Source organism: Silurus aristotelis (genome assembly GCF_946808225.1).
Source record: "Silurus aristotelis genome assembly, chromosome: 23".
NCBI lineage: Eukaryota > Metazoa > Chordata > Actinopteri > Siluriformes > Siluridae > Silurus > Silurus aristotelis.
The window spans coordinates 16,961,705-16,981,484 of record NC_139596.1 but is presented as its reverse complement, the minus strand read 5'-3'; the positions used below and the strand labels follow the sequence as shown (position 1 = coordinate 16,981,484).

The 19,780-nt window shown below is 39.3% G+C and overlaps 1 protein-coding gene and 1 long non-coding RNA gene across 5 annotated transcripts in view; both read right to left on the bottom strand.

The window, feature by feature from the left end:
- Positions 1-19,780, bottom strand: part of LOC310718594 — a 202,445-nt gene that overhangs the window by 124,394 nt on the left and 58,271 nt on the right. The gene's annotated exons all lie outside the window — the stretch shown is intronic.
- LOC310718474 (protein NLRC3-like) lies at positions 251-19,173 on the bottom strand. 4 transcript variants are annotated; one of them, XM_083527307.1, is made up of 12 exons: positions 19,070-19,173; positions 16,290-16,384; positions 15,639-15,719; positions 15,177-15,284; positions 12,982-13,089; positions 9,935-10,118; positions 9,572-9,791; positions 3,559-5,347; positions 3,291-3,464; positions 2,278-2,451; positions 1,236-1,393; positions 251-1,180 (listed from the first exon to the last, which is right to left on the bottom strand). In XM_083527307.1, the coding sequence occupies exons 2-11, from the start codon at positions 16,382-16,384 to the stop codon at positions 1,279-1,281; spliced, it is 3,048 nt and encodes a 1,015-aa protein (XP_083383433.1). In that variant the 5' UTR covers positions 19,070-19,173; the 3' UTR covers positions 251-1,180; positions 1,236-1,278. The 4 variants fall into 4 exon arrangements, with proteins under 4 accessions (XP_083383433.1, XP_083383432.1, XP_083383434.1 ...); XM_083527306.1 differs by having other exon boundaries at positions 251-1,393; XM_083527308.1 differs by lacking the exon at positions 15,177-15,284 and having other exon boundaries at positions 251-1,393.

Here is a 19,780-nt window from a genome sequence, read left to right as displayed (position 1 = left end):
ATATATATATATATATATATATATATATATATATATATATATATATATATATATATATATATATATATATATATAAAATATTTATACATATAATACATATTTTCAGTTCACTTTTTTGTTATGTATATAATTCCACATGTGTTCATTCATAGTTTTGATGCCTTCAGTGTGAATCTACAATTTTCATAGTCATAAAAATAAAGAAAACTCTTTGAATGAGAAGGTGTGTCCAAACTTTTGGTCTGTACTGTATATATGCATATGCCCAATTATATACATTTCTTACCTAAAAATCTTTACAATATATTGCTTTCAATAAATATTTTACTCACTATTAACTTTATTAATGTGAACAATGATGTGCTCTGGATTTCAGGAGTAAGTCGTGTAGTAGAGATACGATTCTTGAACAGCCTCATGAGCAAAACTGTTTGCTTGAAAGACTGATGTTTTTAAAATATTGCATCTTTTCTGGGCAAATTATAGTGGCAACTTTAATCAGACACTCCTTTATAAATTCGCCTTCAGTGAAGTGTTTTCCGTGCTGTGCTATTAGGTGAGCTACACTTCAATATATTGACAAAAGTATTGGGACACCTGACTTTTCCAGCTATTTGTGGTTCTTCCCCAAACTGTTACAACAAAGTTGGCAGCAGAATATTGTACAAGATGTTTTAGGATGTAGTAGCACTACATTTTCCCTTCACTTGAACCCAAACCTATTCATCACTGCCCCTGTGTACAGATCATGCTCCAGGATGACTATGAGTTACACAGGATGAAGTGGAAGATCTTAAATGTCCTGCTATAGTGCACTGACCTCAACCCTATGAAACTCCTTTGGGGTGAACTGAAACACTGTCATCAGCCCAGGCGTCCTCATCTCACCTACATCAGCATCTGACTTTTCTAACAGCCTTATAGCTGAATGAACACAAATCTTTACAACCCCACTACAAAATCTATTTGAACACCTTAGGATATAAAAAAAAAAAAATAATTCATGACCTCAGTGGATTAAAAGATTCGTTTTCCCAACGTGTCTGAAATCTCCTGCATTCACTATCAAAACTGTAGTTTGGACACGGTCACCTTACAAGAAGCTGTAAAGCTTTTAGTGGAAAAAAAGAAGCTTACTGTTGGTGTTCATATTTATGTAAATTTTTACTTATCTAGTTATCTACTTATTAACATTATTCAGTGAGTATATGATTATAGAATTACAGAAGTCACACAATTCAGAATCAGACATGATTCAACATTCAACATTCAACCTTTCTAATCTTCCAAGTCATTTCCTGTCAGATCCAGATTCATTTTCTTTGTTGAGGATGAAGTCAACACTTCAGCGAGGTGCTTGCAGTAACTCTTTGTAAGGCGGCATTGCTTTAGCCTGTTAGGAGAAAAAATGCCAATAGTCAGAAGTTCTGATTGGTCGGAAAATGCTGATAAAATTTTTATACAAGCAACTTTCACAAGTAGTGACTGCTGTAGTTCAAACCGTCCACAGTCCAATGTTGTTGTTTCTATAGTACATTAAGTTTAATTTATATACTTTAAATTTACAGAGACTGGAACTGGAACTGGCTTCGAAATTCCAACATTACATGTAAATATTAATGAATTAAAAAAGGAATATTATATTGTATACATGTATATCATATTTTATAGAATGTTCCAAATTGTTTTATTACTTACTAAAAACCTTAAAATACAAGTATTACACAATGAAATCCGGCCGCAATATATACAATGCCTGTCAAATGTTTGAAAGCACCTAGTCTTTTTATAGTTTTTCCTTCTGTTTATTATACAGCAAACGGCTGGCTTACTTTTCTTACCCTCCAATTTTTTTTTTTTAATTTGTATTAGTTTGTAATTTTTTAGATTATCTTTAAAAATGCCTGAATAAAAGAGTTGGATTCCTCTTAAGGTTTTCTCATAATCTTGTTTTTCTGTGGCATCATTGCCTCTGGATTAGTCATCAGTAAGACATTTCTAGAATCTAGAAAAACACTTACAATTTAAATTTTATTCTAAATTTAGATATTTTTTATAAAGCTGCTTTGTGACAATGGCCATTATGTGATCTACGATGTAAAATTCATTTGAATAGTAGAGCAAATGACTGACCATTATATTGGGACTACTATGATTTTTTTTTTCTATAATTCTTACATTCTGTAAGGCTGCTTTGGGACCATGTCCATTGTGAAAACTGCTATATATTTGGAAAAAAGAAATAATAATAATAAAAAATAAACCTTCGGAGCATACCTCAGTCTTTGCACTTTACAGTTCTCACTTTTCAACCACGGTTCGAGCTTCATCACCCCTTTGTTAGTCAGTTCATTTGAAGAGAGGTCTAACTCTTGAAGGCTGGATGGAGTGCTCTTGAATGCAAACGCTAAATTTGCACAGGACTCGTCTGTAATCTCGCAGGCTTCAAGTCTGTTTAGGAAATAATGGTGCATTTAGAGACTGAAACTTCAGTTCAAAAGTTGTTCTTGTAAAATCAAATAAATACATTTTTGGAAAATTAGGGTTATACTATTTTGTTGTGAAAAGTATAACCCCACTAGTAGTAGGGTTATACTATAGTATTAATAGTAGACAGTTTTAAATTAAACGTATACATTTTAGACAGTGTTTTAAAAAAAATCAGCTGTCTAGCACGGTATATTGAAGGTATAACAAACAAAGAACATTCTCCATGAGGTAGCTGTTAATGGAATCTCTGTCAATGTCAACAACCCAAAGACAACTTTGCAACATTGGTAATCCTTAGAAACAGGAAGACCCTGTTAAAGTTTGCCTAAAAATTTAATTTTGATTCTAGTTTAACTTTATTAAAGTAATAAATACAGAACCAACACTAGAAAAACTATGGACCAATGGAAAGCTAAGCTGGGCTAGGCTGCAGAAGTCTGGAGAAGGCTGGCTAGGTTTTCCTTCTCCAATTGCATTTTACTATCCCAAGAAAAAGCAGGAAAGACAACTGAAGGCCTGTAAAAAGACGTAACAAGATAACAAATGATCTTGTTATGTCTATGGATTCCAAAATCAGGCACACTTTGACTTACATTGTTCTCTTTCTAAAGTTCCGATCTTCAAGATCCTTTTAATTAAATATGATAGTCTGCATGTTGATTTTTCATTTTAATGTGGTAGACAGCTACAACAACTATAATTTGAATGTCCAAATATTTATTTACCTGACTTTATCATGAGATTCCACTTCTTTACGTTTGGATATAAATGTGTTTCCTCGATTGTGGAAGTGTGCATACCTCAATATCTCAAGTTGACAGTGAGGGCTTTTTAGTCCTTTGCAAAGATCCAAAAACCCATCATCTTCTATGCGGTTGTGGCTCAGATCTAGTTCTCTGACAGGAGAATTGGCTATACGGAGTCCAGATGCCACAATCTCGCATGAGTTTCTTGAGAGTTCACAGTCACAGAGTCTGCCATATATCGGAAATCACAAAACAGCTTTCAAAAGACAGTTTGTAATTTAATAAATTTTTAATTGCTTTATAAAAACACAGCATTGCTTACATTGCCTTCTTCGACGCACGGACAATCGGAAGTAATCTGTGACGACTGGATGCTTGTGTTGTTTTGTATTTCTTTAGGTCGAAGACTTCCATTACATCCTTTGACATCTGTTTTATATAAGCCAGCGCTGAACATTGCACTGGATTTAATTCCATGTCACAGATTGTACCAGAATCCAAACTCTCCTGAATTTCGTTCACCAAACCTATGTCACCCAGTTCTTTCAAACAATGGATAAGGTTAATCGTTTCTGTCTCTGTTCTGGCTTCCTCAGCAATTTTATCTCTAATGAATTGGACAATTTTATCATTCTCAAGGGACTCTTTTTCCATCTGAGGCAAAAGATTTTGTAGGAGCTGCCGGTTACACTCGGTGGAAAGTCCCAAAAGGAATCGCAGAAATTGGTCAAAATGTCCGGAATTGATTTCTAAAGCCTTAATAACTGCGATCTTAAGCACGTTCGTTAACGTGGTCTTCTGATTCTGCTTCGTGGATTGGCTACCAGACAAAGCAAGAACATTTATGCCCTCGGTCAAATACTGGTTCAGAACGTGAATAGCAGCCAAATGCTCCTGTACGCTGAGGTGTAGGAAACAGAAGACTCGCTCTTTGTACAATCCAAACTCTTCTCTAAACAACTGTGTGCACAGAGATGAGAATTCTGCTGCGTCTTTGATGTCAATCCCACACTCCTTCAGGTCTACTTCATAGAAGATCAGAGTGTTTTTAGTCATTCCCTGGAACGCTAACTTGGCCAAGTTTAAAATCATGCTTTTGTCACTTTGCGTCAACTTGCGCAGGTCTCCGTTAATAGCTTTCTGGTACTTCCTGTTCTTCAAACCGGTCTGTATGAGTAAATAATGAATGTACAACTGAGTCTGATTTTTTGGAATCTCACCAATTTCACTGTCTCTTATCAGTATGTCCAGGACAGTTGCCGTAATCCAGCAGAAGATCGGGATGTGGCACATGATGTGCATGCTTTGAGATGACTTCACATGCTTAATCATCAGGTTGGCCATATGAGGGTCCTTACATTTCTTGTGAAAGTACTCTTCTTTCTGTGGGTCACTGAAGCCTCTAACTTCAGTCACCCGCTGTACACACTCTGAGGGTATCTGATTGGTCGCGGCTGGACGAGAAGTGATCCACAGTAGAGATTTGGGCAGTAGATTGCCTTTTATTAAATTTGTCAAAAGGACATCCATAGATATTGGCTCCATTATATCGCAGCATGTCCTGGTGTTATAAAAGTCTAAGTGGATCCGACATTCATCCAGACCATCCAAAATGAGCAAAATCTTAATGCCATTCTCAAAGCTTTCGATTTCTTTGAGCTCGGAGAAATATTTCCGCATAAGCTCCATCAGACTGCAGGGTTCCTTCTCAAGGTTAAGATCGCGGAAAAACAGAGGAATTATAAGATCAATGTCTTGATTAGCAGAGTGTTCTGCCCAGTCTAGCATGAACTTCTGAACGGAAATTGTTTTTCCAATTCCAGCGATACCTTTGGTTAAAACAGTTCTAATATCACCGCTCGGTGACCGAAAAATGCCTGCCAAGTTAACAGGGTTTTCTTGATTGCTACAATTTTTGTCAACTTTCTCAATTAGTCTCACTTCATGTTCCGGTTTGACTGCATCACTTCCACCCTCAGTGATATAGAGCTCTGTGTAAGTGTCATACAACACAACTTGTGTCTTGGGTAAGGCAAGTCCTTCATGAACATGCCAGAATTTCCTCCGTAGTGTTTCCTTTATTTTTTCTTGACATCTGGATACTGGCTTGACTGTGAAAATTAACAAAATTAATACATTAATCTAAAGTGATATACTTCAATGGCTTTAACTTTTTCAGATTATAATGAGAATAGATACCATTTTAAGGGGAAAAATTAAGGTCATTGGGACAGGGCCATGTTTACCACTGTGTAGCATTACGTCTGCTGTGTGTATACATCTGGGAACTAAGGAAACCAGTTGCTAAAGTTTTGGGAAAGGAATGTTGTCCCATATGTGTCTGAAACAGCAGTGGTCCCCAACCCCCAGGCTAATTGGTCAATTGGTATTAGGCCGCACAGAAAGAATACATAACTTACATTATTTCCGTTTTATTTATGATCTGATTCTGAACAATGTTTAATTTTTTAAAAAATCAAGGGATTCTCTCTGCCACATCTGTCTAGGACTCACTCTTGATGCACTCGCTATGGTTCTTGATGCTCTTATTTATTTTTTTTAAAATTGCGTTGCAGCCATCAAATTCAAAATTACCTCATTTTTCCATTATATATATATATATATATATATATATATATATATATATATATATATATATATATAATATGTATTGAGAATTTATTTTTTAGTAAACTGTGCAGTTAAGTCTATGCCTATAAGAATATACCCCCCTCCTGTGGAGTTTAGAGAGTTCTTGTCACCACTAAGTGCACACTCAAAGACTTTAGCATTTCATTCTTGGACGTCTTAGCCACATGTGTACGTGTTTGTTTTCATTAATGTAACATCAACACGTGTGTTCACGTAACAGCTGTATCCACCTCCGTGTTTATTTGTGTGTGTGTATATATACAGTGAGTACGGAAAGTATTCAGACCCCCTTAAATTTTTCACTCTTTGTTATATTGCAGCCATTTGCTAAAATCATTTAGGTTCATTCTTCTTCCTCATGAATGTACACATAGCTCCCCATACTGACAGAAAAACACAGAATTGTTGACATTGTTGCAGATTTATTAAAAAAGAAAAACTGAAATATCACATGGTCCTAAGTATTCAGACCTTTTGCTCAGTATTTAGTAGAAGCCCCCCTTTTGCTCTAATACAGCCAGGAGTCTTTTTGGGAAAGATGCAACAAGTCTTTCACACCTGGATTTGGGGATCCTCTGCCATTCCTCCTTGCAGGTCCTCTCCAGTTCTGTCAGGTTGGATAGTAAACGTTGGTGGACAGCCATTTTTAGGTCTCTCCAGAGATGCTCAATTGGGTTTAAGTCAGGGCTCTGGCTGGGCCATTCAAGAACAGTCACGGAGTTGTTGTGAAGCCACTCCTTCGTTATTTTAGCTGTGTGCTTAGGGTCATTGTCTTGTTGGAACGTGAACCTTCGGCCCAGTCTGAGGTCCAGAGCACTCTGGAGAAGGTTTTCGTCCAGGATATCCCTGTACTTGGCCGCATTCATCTTTCCCTCGATTGCAACCAGTCGTCGTGTGCCTGCAGCTGAAATACACCCCCACAGCATGATTCACTGTTGGGACTGTATTGGACAGGTGATGAGCAGTGCCTGGTTTTCTTCACACATACCGCTTAGAATTAAGGCCAAAAAGTTCTATTTTGGTCTCATCAGACCAGAAAATCTTATTTCTCTGTTTTTAAGCAAACTCCATGCGGGCTTTCATGTGTCTTGCACTGAGGAGAGGCTTCCGTCAGGCTACTCTGCCATAAAGCCCCGAATGGTGGAGGGCTGCAGTGATGGTTGACTTTCTACAACTTTCTCCCATCTCCCGACTGCATCTCTGGAGCTCAGCCACAGTGATCTTTGGGTTCTTCTTTACCTCTCTCACCAAGGCTCTTCTCCCCCGATAGCTCAGTTTGGCCGGACGGCCAGCTCTAGGAAGGGTTCTGGTCGTCCCAAACATCTTCCATTTAAGGATTATGGAGGCCACTGTGCTCTTAGGAACCTTAGGTGCAGCAGAAATTTTTTTGTAACCTTGGCCAGATCTGTGCCTTGCCACAATTCTGTCTCTGAGCTCTTCAGGCAGTTCCTTTGACCTCATGATTTTCATTTGCTCTGACATGCATTGTGATCTGTAAGGTCTTATATAGACCGGTGTGTGGCTTTCCTAATCAAGTCCAATCAGTTTAATCAAACACAACTGGACTCAAATGAAGGTGTAGAACCATCTCAAGGATGATAAGAAGAAATGTAAAGCAGCTGAGTTAAATATACGAGTGTCACAGTAAAGTCAACAATGTCAACAATTCTGTGTTTTTCTGTCAGTATGGGGTGCTATGTGTACATTCATGAGGAAAAGAAATGAACTTAAATGATTTTAGCAAATGGCTGCAATATAACAAAGAGTGAAAAATTTAAGGGGGTCTGAATACTTTCCGTACCCACTGTATATATATATATATATATATATATATATAAATATATATATATATATATATATATATATATATATATATATATATATATATATATATACAGTGAGGAAAATAAGTATTTGAACACCCTGCTATTTTGCAAGTTCTCCCACTTAGAAATCATGGAGGGGTCTGAAATTCTCATCGTAGGTGCATGTCCACTGTGAGAGACATAATCTAAAAAAAAAAATCCAGAAATCACAATGTATGATTTTTTAACTATTTATTTGTATGATACAGCTGCAAATAAGTATTTGAACACCTGAGAAAGTCAATGTTAATATTTGGTACAGTAGCCTTTGTTTGCAATTACAGAGGTCAAATGTTTCCTGTAGTTTTTCACCAGGTTTGCACACACTGCAGGAGGGATTTTGGCCCACTCCTCCACACAGATCTTCTCTAGATCAGTCAGGTTTCTGGCCTGTCGCTGAGAAACACGGAGTTTGAGCTCCCTCCAAAGATTCTCTATTGGGTTTAGGTCTGGAGACTGGCTAGGCCACGCCAGTGCCTCTTACAGAGCCACTCCTTTGTTATCCTGGCTGTGTGCTTCGGGTCATTGTCATGTTGGAAGACCCAGCCTCGACCCATCTTCAATGCTCTAACTGAGGGAAGGAGGTTGTTCCCCAAAATCTCGCAATACATGTGGTGTTCATCCTCTCCTTAATACAGTGCAGTCGCCCTGTCCCATGTGCAGAAAAACACCCCCAAAGCATGATGCTACCACCCCCATGCTTCACAGTAGGGATGGTGTTCTTGGGATGGTACTCATCATTCTTCTTCCTCCAAACACGTTTAGTGGAATTATGACCCAAAAGTTCTATTTTGGTTTCATCTGACCACATGACTTTCTCCCATGACTCCTCTGGATCATCCAAGTGGTCATTGGCAAACTTAAGATGTGCCTGGACATGTGCTGGTTTAAGCAGGGGAACCTTCCGTGCCATGCATGATTTCAAACCATGAATGTCTTAGTGTATTACCAACAGTAACCTTGGAAACGGTGGTCCCAGCTCTTTTCAGGTCATTGACCAGCTCCTCCCGTGTAGTTCTGGGCTGATTTCTCACCTTTCTTAGGGTCATTAAGACATATATTGAGATCTTGCATGGAGCCCCAGTACGAGGGAGATTGACAGTCATGTTTAGCTTCTTCCATTTTCTAATGATTGCTCCAAAAGTGGACCTTTTTTCACCAAGCTGCTTGGCAATTTCCCCGTAGCCCTTTCCAGCCTTGTGGAGGTGTACAATTTTGTCTCTAGTGTCTTTGGACAGCTCTTTGGTCTTGGGCATGTTAGTAGTTGGAGTCTTACTGATTGTATGGGGTGGACAGGTGTCTTTATGCAGCTAACAACCTTAAACAGGTGCATCTAATTTAGGATAATAAATGTAGTGGAGGTGGACATTTTAAAGGCAAACTAACAGGTCTTTGAGGGTCAGAATTCTAGCTGATAGACAGGTGTTCAAATACTTATTTGCAGCTGTATCATACATATAAATAGTTAAAAAATCATATATTGTGATTTCTGGATTTTTTTTTTTTTAAATTATGTCTCTCACAGTGGACATGCACCTACAATGACCATTTCAGACCCCTCCATGATTTCTAAGAGGGAGAACTTGCAAAATAGCAGGGTGTTCAAATACTTATTTTCCTCACTGTATATACCCATATGTGCATCATGCCTTGCACGATAACAGAAGCGAATACAGCTTTCTGCACTATGAGAATGGGGATATTTCCTGAAAATGCCCTCAAAGACAGGAATGTCAATATTATGTGCGCATAGTATGTTTTTTTTATTATTGTTATCGTTTAGCAATTATTTACATTCGTAAAAAGAAGAAGACATACCTGAGGCCAAATGAACTGTGACTTTCAGAACTTCATCTTCGGAGAAACTTTTCATCATCCTTTCAGCAATATCCTTTCGAGTGCTACAAGTATTAGGCAATGTCTCAAAGCACTCTGGGTATTCATAACCCAAATTTCTTTTAAACTCCCGAAACTCTGAGGCTGTCATTCTATCCAGTATGTTCTGTAGTGTGATCAGAGTATTGGGAACTGTTGAAATCTAAAACAAATACACAAAATGCAAGCAGTGAACAAGAAAGTGTAATTATTTATTTATAAAATAGTTTGCATATATAATAGTATAAAATATATTAGAATATGTTTTGGTGTAACCAAAGTTTAGGTCAAGAATATACAATTTACCTTGATGTATTGTTTTGCATGTTCTTTGTGCTGCTTCACTGCACACTCCTTACAAATAGCTGCCTGGTCAGTTTTGCAGAACATATCCAAAGCCTTGTAGTGTTCCTGACAGAGATTTGGTTTCACATCTCCAGTCGCTAAAACTTCAGTCGCTACAACTTCAGATGGCGAAACCTTTCGAAACCTAAATGACCACAAAAAAGTATATAGTACAAATGTATCCAATGTCAGGGATCGACAATTCCTGTTCCACATTACCTGGTGCCCTTTATAAACTCACGCTCCGTCCTCACTCACTGTCGGATCTACTTGATGGCTACAGTTATCTTCCTGGTTCCTGACCGCCAGCATTCCCCGCTGGTTCCTGCTCCGTGTTCTGATCGTAAGGATTACCTTCGCTTTACGGATTACCTTCGTGTTACAGATCCTATCCACTTTACAGATCCTACCCGCTTTACGGATTATCAACGTGTTACAGATCCTACCCGCTTTACGGATCCTACCCACTTTATGGACTACACCCACATTATGGTTCGTAACTCTCTCAGTTTCTTGTTGATGTCTTGTATCAAAATAAAGACAATGATTGAGTTACTCCCGCGTCCTATGGGTGATCACGGCCTTGACAGAAGATCCGACCGAAACAGCAAATGGAGGAATCGCTCTACCGCGATTGATCTGCAGCCCGATTCCGCTTCGGATTTCACCCAGAAGCCCTCTGCTGCTCCTTGTGGTTCATGCTCAACGGCTCCGGATCATGCAATTGCGGAGGTGCCGACTCCAGTAGGCGCCAACCCAAGCCCCAGTTTTCAAGCCCCACGGAGTACACCGCTCCAAGAGCACCGCCCCAAGAGCACCGCTTCGCTCCAGTGTTCCGCCCAGCTCACCGTTCCACCCAAGGGCAGCAAGGAGGATGCAGTATGGCCGCCCGGCCATAAAAAGGACATTGTACCACTGACGGGCCGCGAAAGGAATGTCATACCACCGCCTGGCTGCGAGAAGGACATCAAACCGAGGCCTGGTTTTAAAGGGGACGTTGTATAACCATCTGGCCGCGAAAGTCAAGTCAATTCAAGTCAAGTCAAGTTTATTTCTATAGCGCTTTTTAACAACAGACATTGTCTCAAAGCAGCGTTACAGAAATCAACAGTCAAAGTGAATAGTGTGCAGTTATCCCTGATGAGCAAGCCGTGGCGACTGTGGCAAGGAAAAACTCCCTTAGATGTTATGAGGAAGAAGCCTTAAGAGGAACCAGACTTCCAAGCTCCTCAGAAGGCACTGTCGTGCCTTCAAGCTCAGCCAAAAGCACCTTCACCCTCAAAGGTCTCTCTGAAGGTGACGTTGCAGTCCAAAGTTCCTCCAAGGGCGCCATCACGCTTCAAGGTCTCTCTGAAAACGGCGACAAGGTTCGAAGCTCCTCTAGAGGCGATGTCTCGGTCCAAAGCTCCTCCGGAAATTACGCCACAACTGAAAGTCTCTCTGAAAGCGATGTCACGCTCCAAGGCCCCTCTGAAGGCGAGTAGCGCTCCATAGTTTCTCTAAAGATGACACCGCAGTCCCAAGTCTCTCCAAGGGAGCCGTCACGCTTCAGGATTCTGCTGAAGGTGATGTCGCAGGTTACAGTCCCTCTGAAAGCGACGCCGTGGTCCCAAGTTCCTTTGAGGGCAACTTCACGGTCCATAATTTCTGCCAGGGTGCCGTTGCGCTTCTAGATCTCTCCGTAGGCACCGTCGCACTTCAAGTCCCCTCCGCAGGTAACATTGCGGTACCAAATATCTCCAAAGGCGCCGCCACGCTTCACATTTCCTCCGAAGGCGCCAACGCGCTTCACAGTTCCTCCGAAGGCGCAGTCGCTCTCACAAGTCTCTCAGAAGGCGCAGTCGCGCTTCAAGCTTCCTCCGAAGGCGCCGTTGTGCTTCAAAGTCCCTACGAAGGTGACGCAATGCCTCCAAGCCTCTCTGAACGCGACGCCACGCCTCCAAGTCTCTCTGAAAGTGACACCACCCCTTAAAGACTCTCGCTGAAGGCGCCGTTGCGCTCCCAGACCCTTCTGGAGGCAACATCACGAACCAATGTTCTACCGGAAGCGCCGACACGCTACAAGGACCCTCTGGAAGTGCTGTCGTACTACAAGACTCTGAAGGCGACACCGCACTCCCAAGTATCCCTGAAGGCGCAATTGTGCTTCTAGGTCCCTCAGAGAGTGCCGTCGCACTCCAAGATCTCCCCAAAGGTGGCACCGCGCTCCAAAGCCCCTTTGAATGCGCCATTGTGCTCCAGAACCTCCGCAGAGAGCGGCGTCACGCCTCGTACTCCCATGGGGGTGTCGTCTCGACCCAGAGTCCTGCCAAAGGTGTCACTGCAGGCCTCCACAATGGGCGTCCGCCAAGGGCTTCACTCAGCCTCTGATCTCCGCGGTAGGCATCACTCCGCTCCAGTCCTCTGCAGAGGTCTTCGCCCCTCTCCAGACCTTCGCAGATGGCATCACTCCATTCCAGGCCTCCGCAGTGGGCGTGTAAGCACACCACAGAAACTTAGAGCATTTCCACAGTAAATATGACCAATCCTATTCACTCCTGCAGAAGGTTTGACCAATCATACATGCTTTTATATTAATTGTGACCAGTCCTAAACTCTCACATAATTATGATCAATCCTACCAACTCTCAAAGAAAGTTTGACCAATAATGACCAGTATATACACAGTATTATTCTACAGTAACCCTAAATATTTCTACAATTTCCCAAAGAATAGTTGACTAAATCTGTTTTCTACAAAGAATGATTGACCAGTCCCTCCTTCCACCTGCATGAGAGTAAAAGCCATCTGTTCCCACAACACTGTCTAGTGGATCTTGCTGAATTCTAGTCCTGACTCACTCAAATGACCCAGGGCTCTAAGGCCAACACTGTATTTATACTGTTCTTAGCTTAAATATTATTACTTGAACTGTAACGTTCACTTAGTATAAACATAACCTAAACATGACAATAATTGTAGGAAAAAAAAGCACCACAGTCATCATTTAAAGAATAAAAATATAAACCCGGTGTGTTCCTGCTGTTCTCCTCGACCGAAATGCACTGGTTGAATCATTGAGTCATCATCGCCCTTCATTGAAAGTTGGCCTGGTGATGGAGAAGCCTTTCGAACTCTGAATGAAATAAAAAAAAACATAGTTTCTTTTCATGTGCAATTAAAAACTATTTAGAAAATGCTATTTTGGCATACATTTTTAATATGATTTAAACAGTCAAAACTGACAGGCACTTGGCAGACGCTCTTAAACAGTGTGACTAACAATTATTACTGTAATTTCCGGACTATTAAGCGCACCTAAATATAAGACGCACAAACTGAATTTTACAAGGATTTTTATTTTGAACATAAATAAGCTGCACCTGTCTATAAGCCTATATTAAAACTAATGAACTTTACACAGGCTTTAACAAAAGACAGTGTCTGTAACACGGCTTGTATCTAAACAGTAGCCTACCAAGAAAGTTTCACAACAATTTCTCCCTGGAGTTTTTCTTCTGGCATCGTCGTGCATTTAAAAATCACCATCGGTAAAGCGTAAAGGTAAAGGTGAAGTGTGTTTTTTCATGCCCGGTTGTTTTCAGCATGACGAATGATTCGCCTTTCCTGTTGACAGTCCGAGTGAGCGGCAGGTCAAACGTCAGAGGAACCTCATCCATATTTATGATGTGGTGCGGCCCGATTCAATGGGAGCGCATCTGATTTAATATAAAGAATTTCATTGGTTTACCTGAACCCGTTCGGCAATTTCATTGGTCTAATGTTATAGGGTTCAGTTTTTTGGGCGGCAGGAAGCTTGTGAAACCGGGAAAACCCCAGGAAAAATCCAGAAATTAGCTGCTTCATTGTTTAAGCCACAGGGTTCAAAGCGTGGGAAAAAAGTAGCGGCTTATAGTCCGGAAAATACGGTAAATTTTGTATACAACTAAGCGGTTGAGGGTAAAAGGCCGTGCTCAAAGACGCAGCAGTAGCAGCTTGGTGGTACTGGGATTTAAATGAACAACCTTATAATCAGGAAGCTAAAATCTCAACCACAAACTACCACTTTTTCTCTAGCATCAAATAATATATATTACATAATATTTACAGCTAAAGCAGACCTTTTGCCCGAAGTAAAATGAACTGGTTGAATCATTGAATCATCACTCTTCAGTGAAAGACCAACAAGAACAATAAAATTGTGGCCTGTTTTGTGCTCTGCAGCTTCAATATTTATAGCATATATATATATATATATATTAGAGGTGTCACAGCACACGTATTCCATGTGTACCGTATGCACTCCTTTTTACGTGCAGAAATCTTAGTTCCCTCAGGAACATATAAAGTGGTGGACCGTAAGTTTGTGTAGCCTCCATCTTGCTCTTTGGGTGCATTTTTTTATAACTATTATTAAACTTGAACATACACAACCATGCCAGGGGTATAAAAAAGAAACTAGAGTTGGCACAGTGTCACTGTTGCTACTCACATTTGTTTTGCGCATACATGAAAACGCTAAAGAATCCATAGCACTAGCATTAGCCGCTAACCAGGAAGTTACTTGAAGATAATTCAAGATTTACTTATCTTTAGAAAATTAAATAGAAATGATTTCTGGAGGTTTTAATGAGCCCATGCAGTGATTTTCATCACAGAATCATTATGAATAGTTTAATGCAGTGCCGCCTGAGGGCCAGAAGATCACGGCTATATTAATTGTGACCAGTCCTAAACTCTCACATAATTATGATCAATCCTACCATCTCTCAAAGAAAGTTTGGCCAGTTCCACCCTGTGCTGCAGAAAGACTGAGCAAGTTTTATTAATATTGCCATCTCCAATAGAAAGTTGGACCAATACTAACCAGTATATACACAGTATTCTCCCACAGTAACCCTGAATATTTCTACAATCTCCCAAAGAATAGTCGACCAATTCTGTTTTCTACAAAGAATGATTGACCAGTCCCTCCTCCCACCTTCATGAGAGTAAAAGCAATCTGTTCCCACAACACTTTCTCGTGGATCCTGCTTAATTCTTGTCCTGACTCACTCAAATGACCCAGGGTTCTAAGTCCATCACTGTATTTAGATTGTTCTTAGCTTAAATATTATTACTTGAACTGTAACGTTCACTTGCTATAAACATAACTTAAACATGACAATAATTGTAGGAAAAAAAGAGCAACACAGTCATCACTTAAAAAATGAAAATATAAACCCGGTGTGTTTCTGCTGTTCTCCTCGACCGAAATGCACTGGTTGAATCATTGAGTCATCATCGCCCTTCATCGAAAGTTGGTCTGGTGATGAAGAAGTCTTTTGAACTCTGAAAAAAATAAAATAAAAAATAAAAACAGTTTCTTTATATTTGCAATTAAAAACTATTAAAAAAAAGCTATTTCAGCATACATTTTTTATATATTTGATTTAAACAGTCAAAACTGACAGGCACTTGGCAGACGCTCTTAAACAGTGTGACTAACAATTATTACATTTTTTATACAACTAAGCGGTTGAGGGTTTAGGGCCGTGCTCAAAGACGCAGCAGTTGCAGCTTAGTGGTACTGGGATTTAAGCTAATAACCTTATAATCAGGAAGCTAAAATCTCAACCACAAACTACCACTTTTTCTCTAGCATCAAATAATATATATTACATAATATTTACAGCTAAAGCAGACCTTTTGCCCGAAGTAAAATGAAGTGGTTGAATCATTGAATCATCACTCTTCAGTGAAAGTTGACTTGGTGAAGGAGACCTCCTGAAACAAAAATAAAGACCAACAAGAACAATAAAATTGTGGCCTGTTTTGTGCTCTGCAGCTTCAATATTTATAGCATATATATATATATATATATATATATATATATATATATATATATATATATATATATATATATATACCAGGAAGTTACTTGAAGATTTAAAGATTTACTTATCTTTAGAAAATTAAATATAAAACACTTTAATATAAAACAATTTAATTTGTGCCAATTTTATTGATTACTAAGTTTTATCAATATAATAAAAAAGTGTAATGTATTAATTTGATTGATTCTATTTAATAAATATTCATATAAATAATATACAATGTTATTTTGCAGAATATTTACCCAAACAGGCATTTTATTTCAAATTGTTTAGAAATTGTAAACTGTTCACTTCTCAAAATCTTTTAAAATAATAAAAAAAGGAATTTTATGTTTTTTTGAAAAACTGTATCGAATTTTATATATATATATATATATATATATATATACACACACACACACACACACACACACACACACACACACACACACACACACACTCAAATATATAAATATCAGACCTCTTATGACGACTCGCTTTTACTTGCTCCGTCTGGATGGTTTCTTTCTCAGCACCTTGAGAGCACTGAGGCTCTTCCATGTCTGGATTCTCCATCTGCAAGAGAGACACAACAAATTGTGTGCATACTGATGTGTAAACTTAGTTTATCAACGAAGGGTGGATATGGCTTCAAGCTTTCATTTAAACCAAATAGGATCTTTGGTTGTTTGCTTAAAATAGCTGTTTGATGACCACAAAGGCTTTCAAAACTGCAGTTTCAGAATAGTTCTTTGTCAGGTTTTTCCTCATCAGGTTCATGGGTTGATCCACGTAGAGTTGACCTCATACACTACAACACTATTGTTATGCTTGGAAGAGGTTTTGGTCTACTAGTTCAAGTGAAGGAGAAACTTCATGCTACCTCATCCAAAGATATCCTGTACAATCATGTGCCTCCAAACTTGTGGTAACGTTTTGGGAAAAAAATTAACAAAATAACTGGAAAATACAGGAATCCCAATAGTTCACATTTTTTGACAAAACTTGCAAAAATGGTTCTGTTAAAACACATTAACTAAAAGATCCTTAGGGGAATCAAAACGTTCTTCTACGCATTGCATTAGGTAAGTGGTAGCTGAGATGTTGAACGACAAGGGGTTGATATGACAAATAGAAATGAAGCCAAATTGTGTGGGGGTTTTTTTGTGCAAATTCTACAGGAAACAAAACGGCAAAAGTATAAACTGTTCTTGAGAAATCTGTTTTGGCTGAGCTTACACCTTTTTATTTATTTATTTATTTATTTATTTATTTATTTATTTATTTATTTATTTATTTATTTTTAAAGTCTGTCTTCAGAATGGCCTAAAATCTGTCACCAAATCAATTTCTTCTCCTTTGTCAGCCGTTAATGAATGAAAAAAGTGACTAGTGCGCTCGACCAACCAATCAAAGGACGTGAAAATACCGACGTTATATTGTATGCCTGCTAGCATTGGTGGACAAAGTACACAAACCATGTTCAAGTAGAGATACCCTCAGTAAAATATTACTACAGTGTGTACCTCCAGACTCATCTCAACCTGCTCCCTACTTTCACCAAAAATAACAATATCATCCGCAAACATCATAGACCACAGAGACTCCTGTCTGACCTCGTCCATCAACCTGTCAATCACCACTGCAAACAGGAAAGGGCTCAGTGCTGATCCTTGATATATTAATGAGTTAAATACTGAGTTCGAAACAGCATGCGCACTTTATTGCTGCTTGAACAGTTAAGTTTTTATCCTCATAACTAAAAAGGAACGACTGATTTTGCAAAATGTAGTTGAGTAAAAAGTTAAAGATATTGAACTTTGAAATGTAGTGAAGTTGAAAGTTAAAAGTCTCCCCAAATGGAAATACTTAAGTAAAGGTGACATTAAAAAAAAAACCTCAGTAAACACAATAATAATAATAATAATAATAATAATAATATTAATATTAATATTAATAAATCATACTATGTACAAACAAACAGTGTGGTTAAATGTGGCCTTTTAAAAATGCAGTCTTGTCGCATTAAGCTGTGTTAAGCGTGTTAGATTGTCCCTACTAAAGTACAGATACACGAAAAACCTACTTAAGTACATTAACGAGTTGCATTTCCTTTCTTATTCTTATTTCTTGGATCCCACTACATGTGTGGAGTTTTGACACTGGACCTCCTGGAGTGTTTAAAGGCTCTCGCATGGAGAAGCTGGTGTTGGATCTGTGATGATCACAAAAGTTGAGCTATTTTATGAGTTGCTCAGTAGCTCCTAGTTTTATAACCATAAAGACTGTATAAGACTGTAGAAAGAACATTACTTATAATCTTATACTCCAGTGCTCATGTTAGTTTTCACTCTCCAGTGTTCTGTATTGTTTAAAGACTATAATCACAGTCTTGATGTCACCCAAATGAGGATGGTTCCCCTTTTGAGTCTGGTTCCTCTCAAGGTTTCTGTCTCATAACATCTAAGGGAGTTTTTCCTTGCCACAGTCACCACGGCTGCTCATCAGGGAAAAACACACACCATTCACCTTCACTGTTGATTTCTGTAAAGCTGCTTTGAGACAATGTCTGTTGTGAAAAGCGCAATAGAAATAAACTTGACTTGACTTCTTGATGTACACCACTGCCTGCTACATGTTGCCAACTCGAAATCTGATTAGTTTACTCAACGGTTTCATTTTCGTCTATTTCACACTACAGGCAGCGACACTGTTAATCCTGATGGTTTCAATGCAAATGTCTCTCCCCCTGGAAACACGTGATGCCTGATACATGATTGGATAGAAACTCAAACCTAAATATACACTGTTGAAGGATATGAACTGAAGAGAATAGAGTATTGGGAGTAATTAAATACATATTCATGGAAGAAAAATATATTCATATGTAAGCCAGTGATTGATAGTGTTTAGACAAGCAGAAAAGATTTTGACCCTAATGGCCCACCATAGTTTTTAAGGACAAACATGAAGCTAAACGGCGCTCGGTTTCATAATTGATCCATAAATATAAATAAATATTAAAATGATAAATTAGGAACGTGTATTGTGTACAGTATAATGGTCTATATAATGGATATATACACATACGGCCTGGAGTGAGAGAAAAAAAGGTGGGAAATGTAACTGCGCCATAATGATGACGCAAGTGTTTATTTTTTGAATATATATTATTAAACCCTGGGAATAATACACAGAGACGCTTGATTTTAGAAATAACAGGTGTGAGGTCAGGTGTGAGGTCTGGTGTGAGGTACTCACTGCACTTAGGTTTCCGGTTTTATCGGCTTTGTTGTGCGGGTTTGATTTAATCTCTCCTTCGTGCGGGTCTCATCTGCGCACTTTCACTTTCACTTAGCCGAGTGCAGAGACTGAACCGAGTCTGGAGAACCGACTCAACACCACGTGACTTCGTAATGTGTCCTGATGTTCTCCTTAAAATCTCCCGAATATCTCATTAGAATCTTTTGATATTCTCCTTAAAATCTTCAGATTTTCTCATTAGAATCTTTTGATATTTGTCAGGGTCTGGACATTTTTTGGGTTCGTTTTTCCTTTAGCCAGCAGATGCCGCCACTGGGCCCTCATCCCCTACTCCCTCATCCCCTACACCCTCATCCCCTACTCCCTCATCCCCTACTCCCTCATCCCCTACACCCTCATCCCCTACTCCCTCATCCCCTACTCCCTCATCCCCTACACCCTCATTCCCTACTCCCTCATCCTCTACACCCTTATCCCCTACTCCCTCATCCCCTACACCCTCATCCCCTACTCCCTCATCCCCTACTCCCTCATCCCCTACACCCTCATTCCCTACTCCCTCATCCTCTACACCCTTATCCCCTACTCCCCATCCCCTACACCCTTATCCCCTACACCCTTATCCCCTACTCCCTCATCCCCTACACCCTTATCCCCTACACCCTTATCCCCTACTCCCTCATCCCCTACACTCTTATCCCCTACTCC